The sequence below is a fragment of the Cyanistes caeruleus genome, chromosome 4 (assembly GCF_971803275.1).
Source record: "Cyanistes caeruleus chromosome 4, bCyaCae1.hap1.1, whole genome shotgun sequence".
Lineage (NCBI taxonomy): Eukaryota > Metazoa > Chordata > Aves > Passeriformes > Paridae > Cyanistes > Cyanistes caeruleus.
The window spans coordinates 47,149,833-47,163,633 of record NC_141704.1 but is presented as its reverse complement, the minus strand read 5'-3'; the positions used below and the strand labels follow the sequence as shown (position 1 = coordinate 47,163,633).

At 41.6% G+C, this 13,801-nt stretch overlaps 1 protein-coding gene across 4 annotated transcripts in view; it reads right to left on the bottom strand.

The window, feature by feature from the left end:
* Positions 1-2,455: 2,455 nt before the first annotated feature.
* Positions 2,456-13,801, bottom strand: part of PTPRB (protein tyrosine phosphatase receptor type B) — a 66,325-nt gene continuing 54,979 nt past the window's right edge. Inside the window, exons 33-34 of one of the 4 annotated variants that reach the window (XM_086884413.1) lie at positions 12,382-12,502; positions 2,456-2,616 (exon numbers count right to left, since the gene is read on the bottom strand). In XM_086884413.1, the coding sequence (XP_086740539.1) occupies positions 2,567-2,616; positions 12,382-12,502 (171 nt within the window). In that variant the 3' untranslated portion in view covers positions 2,456-2,566. Of the gene's footprint in view, positions 2,617-7,968; positions 11,358-12,231; positions 12,503-13,801 lie in introns of those variants that run through there. The other 3 variants (XM_086884414.1, XM_086884412.1, XM_086884411.1) reach the window with 3 other exon arrangements.

The window sequence follows — 13,801 nt, the reverse complement described above, 5'->3', positions numbered from 1 at the left end:
TATGTATTGTGCAGTAAGTGTTTACCAAACTCATCATTATTCTGCATTCATGCACACTGAGCTGTCTTTCTCAATAATTAGCTTTGTAATGATCAAAGACATTCTGTACTCTCTTGCATTCCTCCTCATTTTATTGTTCCTCCATCACTCCTAACTCTTCTTATGTTACATTTTCAAGGTTGCTTTTATTGATAACTAAAACAAAAAGGTAAACATTAAAAATGAAAAGCCAAATTTATTACTTTTTTATTTATTTTGCAAAGACATTAACATGAACTTTTAATTTTGTTTGATGTACATTCTGTGCTTTGCTAAATAACCTTGAAGACTGTGCTGCCAAATCAAGCTTTGCTATTAGCAATACTCATTCTGTAGTCCAAAAGTGTTACGATAGTTTGTCCCTCTTCATTTAAACGATACCTTTTATACCCTATGACATTTGAGGAAAAAAAAAAACCCACATAAGAGCTGCAGTCTTGTTGACAGTGAAGCATTTTTCACAAGAGTAGAAAAAAGAAGCATCTTTCACAAGAGTAAATTTCTGGCAAATGTATCATATTAAAATGTACTCTGTCCTTGGATGAGGAAGAGGGCTGGCAGTAGAGTTATTAATTGAAGTGAGGTCTCCTCAGAACTCCAGGAAGCAAGAATTTCTTTTACAAGAAGCTGAACTATTACATGCAGAGGTCAGGTTTTTTATGAAACAGAGACAGATACAAACTGCAGGGATCCTGGTTCCTCAAACCCTGCCTCAGAGACTAGCCTGGTTCCTGTCCTTTGCTGGAGACATCTGTGGGAAGGTGCAGGTTTCATAGAGCAATTCAATGTTTTTGCACATCAGCAGCCCAGTTGAATGCTGAAAATGCTCTGGGAAACTGGCTGTGCAGGCCAGGGTGTGAGTGGCAGTGCTTGCTGCTGCTTCCACTGGATGCTAGCATGACAATGAAGATGCGGTTCTCCATGCTGGCTGGGGTTGGTACTCACACATCTGAGGGGAAGGGAGACAGCTTTTCCTGCCTTTTCCTCCTTCCCCCCATTGCTTTATCCCTTACTGTTCCTCTGAACAATGCCCTTGCAGTTTGAACTCATTTTCTTTGAACTGCAGGCACTGCATAACTTACACTTCTGCCTGCTATTCCATCCCTAAACATCTGCCATTATTTATCTGGATGGTTTAAACTCTTTATGTTAGATTTATTAGTCTCTCTGAGAATTACCTCCAGCTTTGTGTGGAAATATGTTCAGCAGTGGAAACAGCTGCAGGGCTCCCCAGCTCCTCTTGTGATGGATTCCATTACGAGGCGACCTCCACCGTTCAGAGGGTGGGATCTGATGACTGTGCCATTTTCCTGGACAGAGGCTGCAGCTAATCTCTTTTACCGCCTAGGTGTTGAGTGAAGATGCTTTTAATGCAGATCCAGAGGTGAATGTCACTGGTGAACACCTTTCCTCAGTTATGCTGGCAGAAGAGCTCCCGTTTCCCTGTCCTGCTGGATGTGCTGCAGTGGGCTCCTGCTACACAGTGCTCCTCCAGCACGTCTGGGACATTTGTGCTGCCAGCAGCTCTGGCACCTTGTCCTCACCCAGCCTTGTCCACCGTGGTCTTAAATGTAAGGAAGACAGGGGGAGAAGAGGCTTAGAGCCCCACACAGATTAATGATCTCCTCTTTTTGGTGTCTTTTCCCCTTACATTTCAGACTTGTGATAAACTGAAGCGCTTGTTTCAGGGCTCCATCTTTCCCACATGCCATATTTCCTACCACTGTCAGTTACCAAAGACCTGGTTACGTCACACCACATTCTGTGGCAAATTAGACCAGCCACAGTGTTTGTGGGAAAGCTTGATTTGGATACTTAATTTTGAGTATCAAGTTGAAGGCTGGAGGCCATTCATCCTTCTGCTTAAAGGTCATTGCATGAACAGCCTTTGAAGTTCAATTACTTCAAGGCCCATATACAACCCAAATCTGTCTGCGTCTCTGCTGCAAGGTTTAAAATGCACCACTGTTTTCTATAGCATCTTGAATGCCATCTGTTTTCCAAATCACTTTCCTCAGCTGCATAATTTAATTACTGAGATAACAACTAGAGGGGGGAGGACATGGAGAAAAATGGGAAATTTGTTTGTGAAGCCTCTGCTTCACAAACAGGTTTTTTTTTAACTGGAAGTACCCTTTCAGTGTGTGGGTACTAGAAGATGTAAAGTGGCACTTCAGGAGCAAAGGGGACCTGGTCACACTAACAAGACTGTCAGCTTCCCCATCTCCCTGGAGAAGGCTGACACAGGGAATGAAGTCTCACCATGATGAGCTTTCGTGTGCTTGGCATAACACAGTGCATGAAACTGTATCCATCCTCCTCCTGCTATCCAGAGCCACTTCCTTGGGGACAGCAGCATCTCATGCAGACAATGCCAGTGTAGCTTCCCCAGGCGAGGCTGAGCGAGGAAGAAGTGGGTGTCCCCTTGGTGCAAGGACCTCATGGGCGAGGTGAATGTGCCCCTGCACTGCGTGATCTCGTCAGCTCAGCCCCCTGCTCAGAGCACAGCGGAGACCGTCCCCTGCGATCACACCATATGGTCCTTCATTTTTTTTCCTCTGGTCTCTTGACAGTGTGCTGGATAGAGAAGGGGAAATAAATAGAAGATGTTACCACAATACTGTTGGAGGTCTTTGGTGGCTTTATCCTTCTTCCTAGCTGCCTTCCCACCCCAGCAGGGGATGTGTGTGTTTTTCCCCACTGAAATGCATGCATCTTCCCTAGACAAGAACAGAAAAATATTCACTCACCACATTTTCTGGCTTTTCTCCTTTTTCTCTCATGGCCTCAGTTCAATAAGATGTTTAGATCTAATCCCAGCAAAGCAAACACAAATCCATGGTGAAGAATATTTCCAGGGCATGGATCTGAAATTTTCTTACCTGCCTTGGTTCAACAACCACAACATAGTTGACATTAGCACTTCTTTTTGTTTTTTCCCTTCTCCACTTTCGTAATTGAAAGCTCTGGCATTTTAGAGGCAAGATTTCACCCTGGGAACTGCTGGAGGGTTCTGGGACAGTTGTTTGTTCACCAGAATGTTTCCAGAAAATTTGTCACAGCCTGACCAGATCTCATTGGCATGATGTGTAAAGAAACCTTGGATATTTTTAGTATTCTCCAACCTTTCTAGCACAGAACTGTTAGGCATTAATTAATTCCAGTTGTCTGCCAGTTCATTCTCTCAAAGCTGGATTCTCACAAATAATTTGGCTCCAGGTGTCTTTTAGATCCAATGATGAGACAACAGGATGCTGGCATTTATCATGTGTGGTGTCTTGAGCGTATCTTTTCTGATGTTTGATACTTTGGACATTATACATCTCTTTATTGCCTTTGAAACTATCCATCTTTTTCTCCTAGTGGTTTCATTACTGCAACTTTAGTCATTGACAGGCAGGAGAAATGCCCCCAATTAACAGATGGACCTTTCTGTAGCTGTCTTCTGTTTGTACAACATTTTTTCCCTAGCTAAGATGCATGGAGCATTCTGAACATCTTCACTTTGCTTTCTGCATCCAATTATTTTTACTCTGTGTTTTTACAGTGGAGCTCCATTCATACCAAACCTATTTGGGTAGCTTTACTACAGGCCATATGGTCGGCATTTGATTTTCCAGGAAGTTTGGGTGTTCTTATCCAGAATGCCCCTAGTCCCTTTTTTAATTTCAGGATTCTTTACTCCCTGTGGTTTGGAAAACAGAATTGGAGGGCCTTCTTCCTGTGCTGGCCACACTACAGCCTCAAGCGCCATCTGGGCAAAAACCAGATACATTTATCCCATGTATCCAACAGGACTGGGAGAGATCTTGTGATTACAGTGGGAAGAATTAATTCTTCAACTTTCTATTACTAAGTTTCCAAAGTAAACATTTCTGAGCTAGAAGGGGAGGCAAGGATTTAGAGACAAGAAGGAAGTACCAGATCAAAGCCAAATTTATGCTCTTGATAACCCACCAAAGGGTTTTTATGAAGGTGTTATAGCAGCCTCATATTCAGTTTCCTTCAGCTCAAGTTTTGGACCTATGCATGAGGATGCACTTGGGCATTGCTCAGCAAAATATGGATAGTTTTAATGCTTTGTGCAAACCAGTCCAGCCTAGACAGATACACAGAAAAACTTTCATGAGATTCAGCCTTTGAAAAAGGGCTGCTGGGAGACATAGACTCCCAGGAGGGTTCACTCAGTTCATCCCTTTATACCTGCCCTTCTTTGAAAAGAAGAGTTCCTCTTATTGAAAAATGGGTTAAGATTTGTAGGAGCAGAAATACCCAGGTTTGGGCCCCTTCTTGTCCTGTGAGGACTAAAACTGCAAGTCTCGGGTGTCCCCTGCCAACCAGGTCTCACTGCTGTGGGGAGAGTGGGAAACCTCTGCCATTATCCTTGGTAAGAAGTAGCTTCTCTACCTGCTGCTGGTTTGCTTTTGCACATCAGCAAGCAACTACCAAAGGCAAGGAAGGACACTATGTGTGATTTGGCATGGATTTTGGCAAGAGTGTGCAAAATGCTGTGTACAATGATGTCTGGCCAAGCTGGCGCAGCAGTGGCACTTGGAGCCTGGCGTTTGGCTGCTGCACAGGGCCACGGCTGTTGCCCTCTTGGCCTGGCTCTTGGCACTGAGCTCACGCTTTGGGCCTCTGGAGTGTACAGATCTCTGTGAGCCTTGGGATGGGGGCACTGATAGAGCTGGAGTGTCCCCATCCTGAGCCTCTGCCGTCCCCACCACGCGCTGTGGCCCCACAGTTCAGTGACTGAAGGCCTCAGCACGGAGGGAGGAACACACCAGTGCTGAATCCCAGCTGGGCTACCTCACAGTTTCCTCTCTCCTTGAACCCTGAAGCTGTGTGCAGCCACCTGGAGCACCTTGTTGGCTAGGACATGCTTCTGCCACCCTTTCTGACTGGGAATTTGAGTCAGGAGGGGTGGGGAGCGCAGCCTGCAACTGGGCTTGGAGCCTCCCTGTGCTGACAGTGGGGACCCTGCTTGGTCAGTGGGAGACCTCAGGTGAATTTTAGCCTCTTTTGGGGGACCTGGGACCTCTGCAACAGCAAAACTGTGGGTGCTGAGGTGATATTTTCCCTGGAGATTTAAAGGCTTTGAGGTTCACAAAACACTTAGCCCTCTTGGACCAAGGTGCCTTCGTGCTGCTGACTACTACTCCAGATCTCTGGGAGCTCGGGCCATCTCTCATCCCAAGGAAAGCTGCTCATTGTGTGGGGTTCTGCATGTTGCAGTAAACACCACTGGGGTATGAAGAGGATGCCAGGCACCTGCAGGAGTCAGACCCCAAGAAGCTGCAGCTTTGGCCTTTGGAGAACCAACAGCAGGTCAGTTCCAGGGGGGGGCCATGGGCGGCTCAGTGACCAATCCAGCCCAGCCATGGCTGCCTCCTGACTTGCCCATGGCCTGCCCAGCCACTGCCTCACCCTGGCAACAGGAGAAGGGCTTCATGCTTTTGGAACATCTCCACAAGTTAATTTAAATGCTTTTTTCTCCTCTTTTCTGCTGTGATGGTTTCTTGGTTTTTGTTTGTTGTTTTTTTGGTTTTTTTTACAGGTTGGGAGTGGTATTTTACCAGGGCGATGTGCAAAGCCTTGGCTGGTTACATCTAAAATTTTCCCTTGTGGTATTTGCTGACATAACAGCATCACCATGTCCTGCCTGCCATAAGACATCTAAGCAGCTATTTCTAGGGTATAATAAAGCAACTGATAGTGAAGACAGGCAGAGACAGAAAAGTGAGATTATGGTACAGGAGATGACTTTATCAGACAAAACCACCAGCTCATAGGTATGAAGCCCAGGTACAAGTGCATATGAAAATATCAAAGTTAAAAACTAGATTCTGGGGATATTTTAACAGGAATCAACCACTGTGTTCTTGTTGAATTAGAAGAGACTCTTTAGTTTCCTTGCTGTACCTTATAAAAACATTTGTATCTATCCTTGTCTACAATGTTGGCCTTGTTTCTCTAGAGAGAAGATATTAACTGTACATTATTTTATCTTTATCGGTTCTCTTTTGTGTCTCCATTGATTTCAGGACAGAGCAGAACTCAGATAAGCTTTTATATCACAAAGAAAAAATCTCACAACTCCCTCAGCCTTTGCTACACCTCCCCTCAGCAAGCAGTTCACAGTACAAGTCAATAAATCATTCTTTCTTTTAAATAAACTTGTCTTAAACACTTCTGATGACCAGTAAGGAGTAACTGAGACAGAGCACTGGCAGTAAGCACGCTATTGCCAAGCACCCTGACCCCATGAGGATGGTTATGCTAATGGTTTTTAAGAACTGTGGAGAGCAGGAGGAGAAGAAATACATTTGTTAAAAGCATGGTTCAGATCCTCGAGGGGCAGGCAGCGATGGAGCTGCAGTGTGGTGCTAATTGGTACAACTGCCCGACAAAATGTCTCTAAAATAACAGGCACTCAAGTTCAAGACCCACTTGGTTTCAAATATCCACTGCATAACCCAGACAGAAGCTGTCTTATTAAAGGAGGGCACAGAATCAGGGAGGAGAAGAGAGCAACAGTATCTTTCCACATGGGCACTAATCTGGCCAGCGGGCAACAGCACATCTTTTCCTCCAACAGGATGAGGCTACTGATGAATTTAATGTTCTCTGAAAACTGTCTCAATTGAAATCAAACTCACTAATGACCTTTTCTCTGAGCAGCAGGACAACAAAATCTCTAATGCAAAGGCAGTCAAACAGAAGACAAGAATGTAATTTTTTTAAATGAATGTTTTATTCATGAAGTATTTATAAAAATGTGTAACATACACTCAAATATATTTGATTTGTTGACTGTAGCTAAAAATATAAAAATATACTTAAATGCATAAATTAAATTGACAATAGTAGCACAGTTCTGTGTTCACCCAGTGTTTGTTAGGAACACAATTATAAGTAATTATATTGCATATGAGCATGGAATACGTACTGAAGATGTTTTTTCAGACACTTTACTCCAGGCAGTGGCAAAGAATTTATGGCTTACCACATTTCAGAATGGTGGGGTTTTCACTATAGTGTACTGCCCTGCTCTAGAACAATATATATTTAGCTTCTCAATGTTACTTACAGTATTTAGCTTTCAAATAAATCAAGAAACAACTAATCTGTCATGGAAATTAGACTATCTGCATCGCTGACACTGTTTCCCAATTCCACATTTTTTTCTCAATTAGCTAGTCCCTAGTCTCAGTATTTCCTTACAGCCTTAAAAAAAAAAAAAAAAAAATCCCAGTTTGAACCAGCTGTTGATCTGGGACGCCACTGATAACAGATCAGTTTGCTTTGGCCATGTGGTGCGACCAGCAGGTCAGGAGTTTGATTTTGTCAGTGTGAGGGAGACAGATGAGTGCACAGGATCTACAGCAAGTTGCCCAAATACTGGGGTGAGCACCCATTTCAATTCCAAGTCACAGCATCCTGGTATTATAGGTCCCAGAGCTGACAGTTCCAGAGCCCAGATATCTGTGACAGGGCCATGAGGGAGTGGTGGTCATTCTATATTGCATTTTATTTACACAAACTGTACGTCTGAATTACTGAAAGAAACCTGAATAAATGTTAAGCACCTGCCAAGGCACTCTCTGGACATGAAGCTGTGGATGTGGTAGGCTGTATCTCACAGTGTCAGATGCATTTCTTTGATCTGTGGCCCTGGAGAGAAATGCTGATAGAGTGATTTGATGGCTATTGTTCTCATCCCCCTAGTCCATATATTAAATCCCAGGCTGAGGAGCACAGCTAAGTGCTCATGTACTCCTATCTGTCTAGTGTTTAACTTTCTGCTTTCAAAGTCAAAGTGTAAATAACCATATACAATACATAATATAAACTTAAAGCTCACATATTTTCTTTTCTCTGTTCTAAAATTGAAAGGAAATTCATAGTATATTATAGCACAAAATAATATTTCTGGCATTTTAGGCATTATTTATTGCTAAATAACTATAGCAGCAGAGAAAAATGTATAAAGTTGCACTTTTTGACATCTTCACAGTATGCCTATTTCTCTCACTTTTGTGTTCCATTAGTAACAAAAAATATCATTTATCAACTCCAGCTATGGAGAATTTTTTTTTTCCTACAATCGCTAGTGGATCTTATAATTGTATTGCACAGATTAAAAAAATATTTATTACAATTTTTTCATTATTAAATAACTTTCAATACAAAAATTTGAATTAACCTAAATGCCCAACCCTGCAAGTGCTTCAGAAGTGGACTGGTATTTTCTTCAGGCAAGCTTTCCAGTTGACTTTCATGAAAGTACTCAGGTAGCTTTGTGGACAATGCAGAGATTTGAAGGATGGGCTCCAAGTGTGCAAATCTTAGCTTATGGATCAGCAACAACACTAGCCTTGCTTTCTAACATTATAATTGGGAAACATTAAGAAAATAATTCTGAACATCATCAAGGACATTCAAAAGATGTCTTTTTCCTTAAGAACTGTCTTTGTTCAGCACACAAGCTCCTTCAAATCCATTCTTGTTACATTAACAATTTCCCATTAGCCCTGTTATTCAGCTTAGAGGCACAGTAAATAGAATTACTTTTACTGAGAAGTAGGTGTTGTATATTAAAAATGCTACATAGATACTTATTAACTTTTTCTCAGTGGATTTACATTGGTTTCATATGAGCAGAATTGGCTAGAGAGCAGAACCAGAGCAATAATATGTGTATACAGTCTCATGTGTGACCTACTTGGGCAGAAATGTAAAGCTGCTCAAGAGCACTGTGCCAGAGTGTTTAAGGTCATCTGTCATGTTATGAAGTGATGAGAAGGAAAAGGCTTATGAAGTGTGTCCATTATTAGCTGAGAGAAAAGATGAAACTAGCTGTCTGCTATGCCATCGTCATTTTGGGTACGCATTTGTGAACTCTGTAGCTGCAGAGAACAAGGGAGCTGAGAATGATAAAATAAACTGCAGAATGATGTGTGTCTTTCTGAAAATGATGAACAACATGCATACAGAGCATACCAGCAGACTTTTGCCCTCAGATCATATGGCACTGAGTGAGCTCCATTTCCCTCAGCATTAAAAAATGACACAATGATATGGAGTGCGAGGTAATTTATAGGGTACACTTGGTGTGTCTTAACTGTAATTGTACTGCTGGTAAATAACACGGTGATCTTTGTCCTGCAAAAAAGAAAGGACCAAATGCAGTGCATGTAACACAGCAACAGTTTTCATGATGCCTTAAGTCCAGCAGTTATCAGCACCATCAACAATCAATCTGAAGCGGCCATGCTTGTTTATCCTTGCTTGCTAATGTAGTCATCTAGCAAAGGAAATAAACAAAAGCAGGCGTCTCCAGAAAATGTGCACGTCTCTATGGTTTTACTTAGACTTTTCTCTGTGAAATTGTCTCCACTCTAATGCCAGTTCCCGTCTTCTTCAGTTTCTGTTAAGGGTGGTGAATTTTGAGGTTTGTGTGGTGCCAAAGAGGATGTGCAGGAGGGATCAGCAGTATTTCCATTCAGAAACACCTAAAAAGATTAGCCAAGTTTACATGTTCTGAGCAGCTGTGACAGCTGATTTGAAGGGTGGCTTCTGGGGCATGTGAGGATATTTGGTGAAGAAAGGATGAGATTCCAGATGGAGCACAAAGAGTGATTATCGGGCTATTACCTTCTCTAGGAAAACAAGAATGATGGATGTGCACAGTCCTGATGTGCCACAGGAGTTCCTCAGTTAGGCACTCAGCTACTTACTGATTCTCAGAAGGCCATCAGAAACACTATTTTTCTCCAAAACAGAAGTGGAATGTAGGCACTTACCTTCAGCAATAAGCTAAGTTTTCACTACAAAAGTATGGGTAGATATATGAAGGAAGAACTATGAAGTCCTTCCTTCTTTTCATAAGGGAGAGCAACTGTGTACTGTCTCCTCACTATTTGTTTGAGAAGTATTTTATAAAGACAAATAATAGCTGAACAGAGTGTTGAGACCCTTGAATGGGATGCCTCTTTGCAGAAGAGAGGCTGTGAATAATCCACTTGGCTGGGCAGGATACCTGGTAAGTGCTCTTTGATTATACTCCTTGTTGATCACCACATGTTTTCAGTAATGAGCCCCTGCCTGAGGACATGGAGGTTGGAACTACAGAATCTTTACTGTCTCTTCCAACAGCCCTGCCAGCCTACATTCCCTGCTGAGCCTTTTTCCATTCCAACTGCCCCTGTGGTGGTGATATCGGGTAATATTCCAGTGGAGGATTCTTTCTATGCAGACATGCTGAGGCCAAACTGTCCCTTGTGAAAGCAAGTGGCATTTGAAGGACACCAACACTTGGGGCAGCTTAAGGCCAGTTGTGTAAATTGTGGGATATGTCTTTGTTTCAGTACGTTTGCAATCTCTGTAACTTTTTGGCTGTCATGCTACAGGCATTGTTCCCAATGAGCTATAGAAGCTGCCAGACTTCACATCCTCACAGGTCTGTTAACACTAATGTCTGAGGTGCTTCTTTGAACACCTTTCTTAATTAAAATACACACACATGAAAGTGCACAGACACAAGTTGTGGTCTGATTCTGCTCTCTTAAACCAGTGTAAAGAAATCAGAATGTGACCTATCTCCCCCACAAAGTATGTGGTGGGAAAAAGGTCTGCTAGACTTCACTGCAGTGTTTGATATTTTTCTACTATGTCACACTAGACTGAAACAGTTGCTACTTGTGAGGTGAACCCTGTTTTGCTTGGTTGTTAATGAGTTCTGTAAAAGGTATGCCACTGTGATATGGGTTGCTCCCATTTTTGTCTGATGAAAAGCAGTAAGTTTAAAGTGTAGAGTAGCACTGTAATTCCTATACAGGACTACAGTTTCCTTGCTTAATAGTAGCTTATTTCATCTTACAAACTCTGCAATATCTTTTAAAAATGAGGTTCTCCGTATAGGACTTTTCCCGTGTCATGCCAATAGCGCCCCAAACGCTGCAGTCCTGTTAGCCATACAATTTAAAATAGTTTATGTAGAACAGTTTATAAAAACTGTGATAAGAAAAAATAGTATTATCTGAAGCATAATATTAATATAAACAATATAGAAAAAATACATATTTACACAATGCCAAAATACATTTATATACATTAATATCTATTAGTTTTAAATTATATATCTTTAAAAAAAATCACCAGACCAATAAATTATACACAGTCTCAACCAAAAGGTCTGGCACCTTTCTGGGTGCATGAAATACATACATAAAAAAACCAAAAAAAACCCCTAGTTAACAAATGTGTTCACAAAAGCAGGTATCTCTAACATTCTTAGTGCCTTGAATAAACAGCATCTGAAAGCAAGGAAAACTTAGATTAGAAAAAGTAAACCAACACAGATTCAGCAGTGCTGTAAGAGGTGGCTGTGTGGCAGCAGCACTGCCTGGTGACTGATGTGACAGCTGAAGATCAGATCCCACCTCTGCTTGGATTCTCAGTGTGTGGAACCTGGATATTTCAGTTCTTTGGCTTCCTCCAAGCCTGTTCTAACTGTTGACGACAACTGATTTCTACAGACTAGATCAATAAAATTATTTGGATTTCTTGTAGTATAATCCTAATTCCTAATGTCCAAATTTGTAGAGCTACTGAGATTCTTCTTACATGACCCCAAAAACTTCTACATCCCTTAAGAATCAGCTCAACCAAGGCACAAGGTCACCACTGCTTACAGCTTCTCCTCTATTCCTCCTTCTACTTCTATTGGTCCTCTGGCCATGGGCACAGGAGGTGAAGGGCAGTGCTAGTGCCAGGTTTGCTATTCCTGCAACTCTTATCAGCAAGAGACTGGATACAGGCTAGGAAAAGGAGCCTGTAAGGATGGGGAGTCTGGAGAAAGAGCACAGCCTAGGACACCTGTATTTTCCAGTCAAGGCAGATGGGAAGTGTCCCAAGGCTGCCTGTATTGTCAACAGCAGATGAGGGTGATGCAGACAGAAATCACATGCTGTGAATGACAGAGGAGTCCAGTGAGTGCTGTCAGTGGCCTCAGTTGCTTATGGATGGTGTAAAGACTTGTGAGGCAAAACCAATATCATGATAGGGAAAGGGGTTCAGTTCCCTTGACAGCAAAGGAACCATGAAGTGTGACATAAGGAGAGCATAAAGGCAAGGCAGGAGCTGGAAGTGATGTTATAATGAATACTAATGGAAAAAATAAAGACACAGCTGCAAGAATGAAAAGAGCAGAAGGAACAAATTAAGTTCCAGGAAGTAAAGGAATATCACTGGATAAGGACAGCACAATTCCCCCTCAATTACACTGTCAGTGAGCTACTACATTTGAAACATTTTACAATTCGATAAACTTGCAGTTACCTCTGTGATATTCTGGATTCACATTTTCATATATTGGAAATAAGGGATTTTCCTGTTCACTGCGAAGTTTTCTGGCTCGTAACACATCTCTCACACATTGATGTAGATACACATATTGACACTGCAAAAGATTTGTTTTTAAGACACTGAGGAATTTTGTAATTTTATTTTCTGCACTATGAAAAATCATTACAAGCTAACTCCATCACAAAATCAAGGGTGGTGTTAAGAATTAAAATATCCTTCTAAAATTAATCTCCTTTTCACACTAGTAATACAGTAAACTTTTGTGATCATCTCTCTTTAGAAATAATACAGTAAAACATAAATGAACACAATATGTTTTGACAGATCATGATATTAGTGAAAGATTTAGCATCTATAAAGTGCAATTACACGTGGTTCTGTGTTTGATAGATACTACTTCTGAATGCTTTGGTATAAAGTATATGTAGAAGAATTAATATGTACAGGGAAGCATGCAGAAAATACAATTTCCTGATTTTTCTTTTTGTTCTGAAAAGAAATATTTCCCACTAAATTTTATAATAACAAATAAATATTTCAGACAACCATGAGAAACCAAATCTCTGAAAAAATCAGAAGAATGTCTGAAAAAACTACTGTTTTGATTCAGCATAAATTCTAATATTTCAGACCATGCAGCAAATTACAGTCTTTTCTGAAGAGTGCCTTTCATAGAATGGAGCTAAGATGACATTCACAACCAAAATAATGAGGGTCAGCATGTAATTGGCTATTGACTACTCACCAAACTATCTTGACAGAATAGATTATTAAACTTTTGTGCTTTGCTACTCTTTGTGGTTTATGACAGGAGTCATAATAATGTTTTGATTAGTGTAGCATGGTACCCAAAACTCAGGCCAAGCATTTTTATATATCAAGGTGTACCTTTTTAACATTATCTCAAGAACATAATTTCTCCAATAAGTACATGTATTTTCTCCCCTCACACCTTCAGCCATTGCTCTGTGTCTTTTCCTCAGTGCTCTGGCTCTGGGAAAGTGAGGATATCTGCCTTTATGCACATGTAGCTGCTCTCTCTGTGGAGCAGAACCCTGAATGCCACCCACCAATGTGATGGAAAGTTGGCCAAGCATGGACACTTTCTTTGGCAAAGACCATTTTTCACTGGAATGGTTACAGCTGCTGTAGCATGCTGCCTTTTGAGCTGATGCACAGTTTTCCCTTGCGTGTTTCCACCTGCAGTTCCTTGTCTAGAACAATGCTGAGCTAAGTCTGAAGCAGGGGCATTGTTTTGTTGCTGCTATTTTTCTGCGATTGAATATTGTCAATCAAGTATGATGGTACTGTGGCCTTTGACTTTTGTGTGGATCTGGCTGACTTTGGACTTAGATGTCATATCAAGCTCATGCCAAAGGCAGGTTTTGTATCA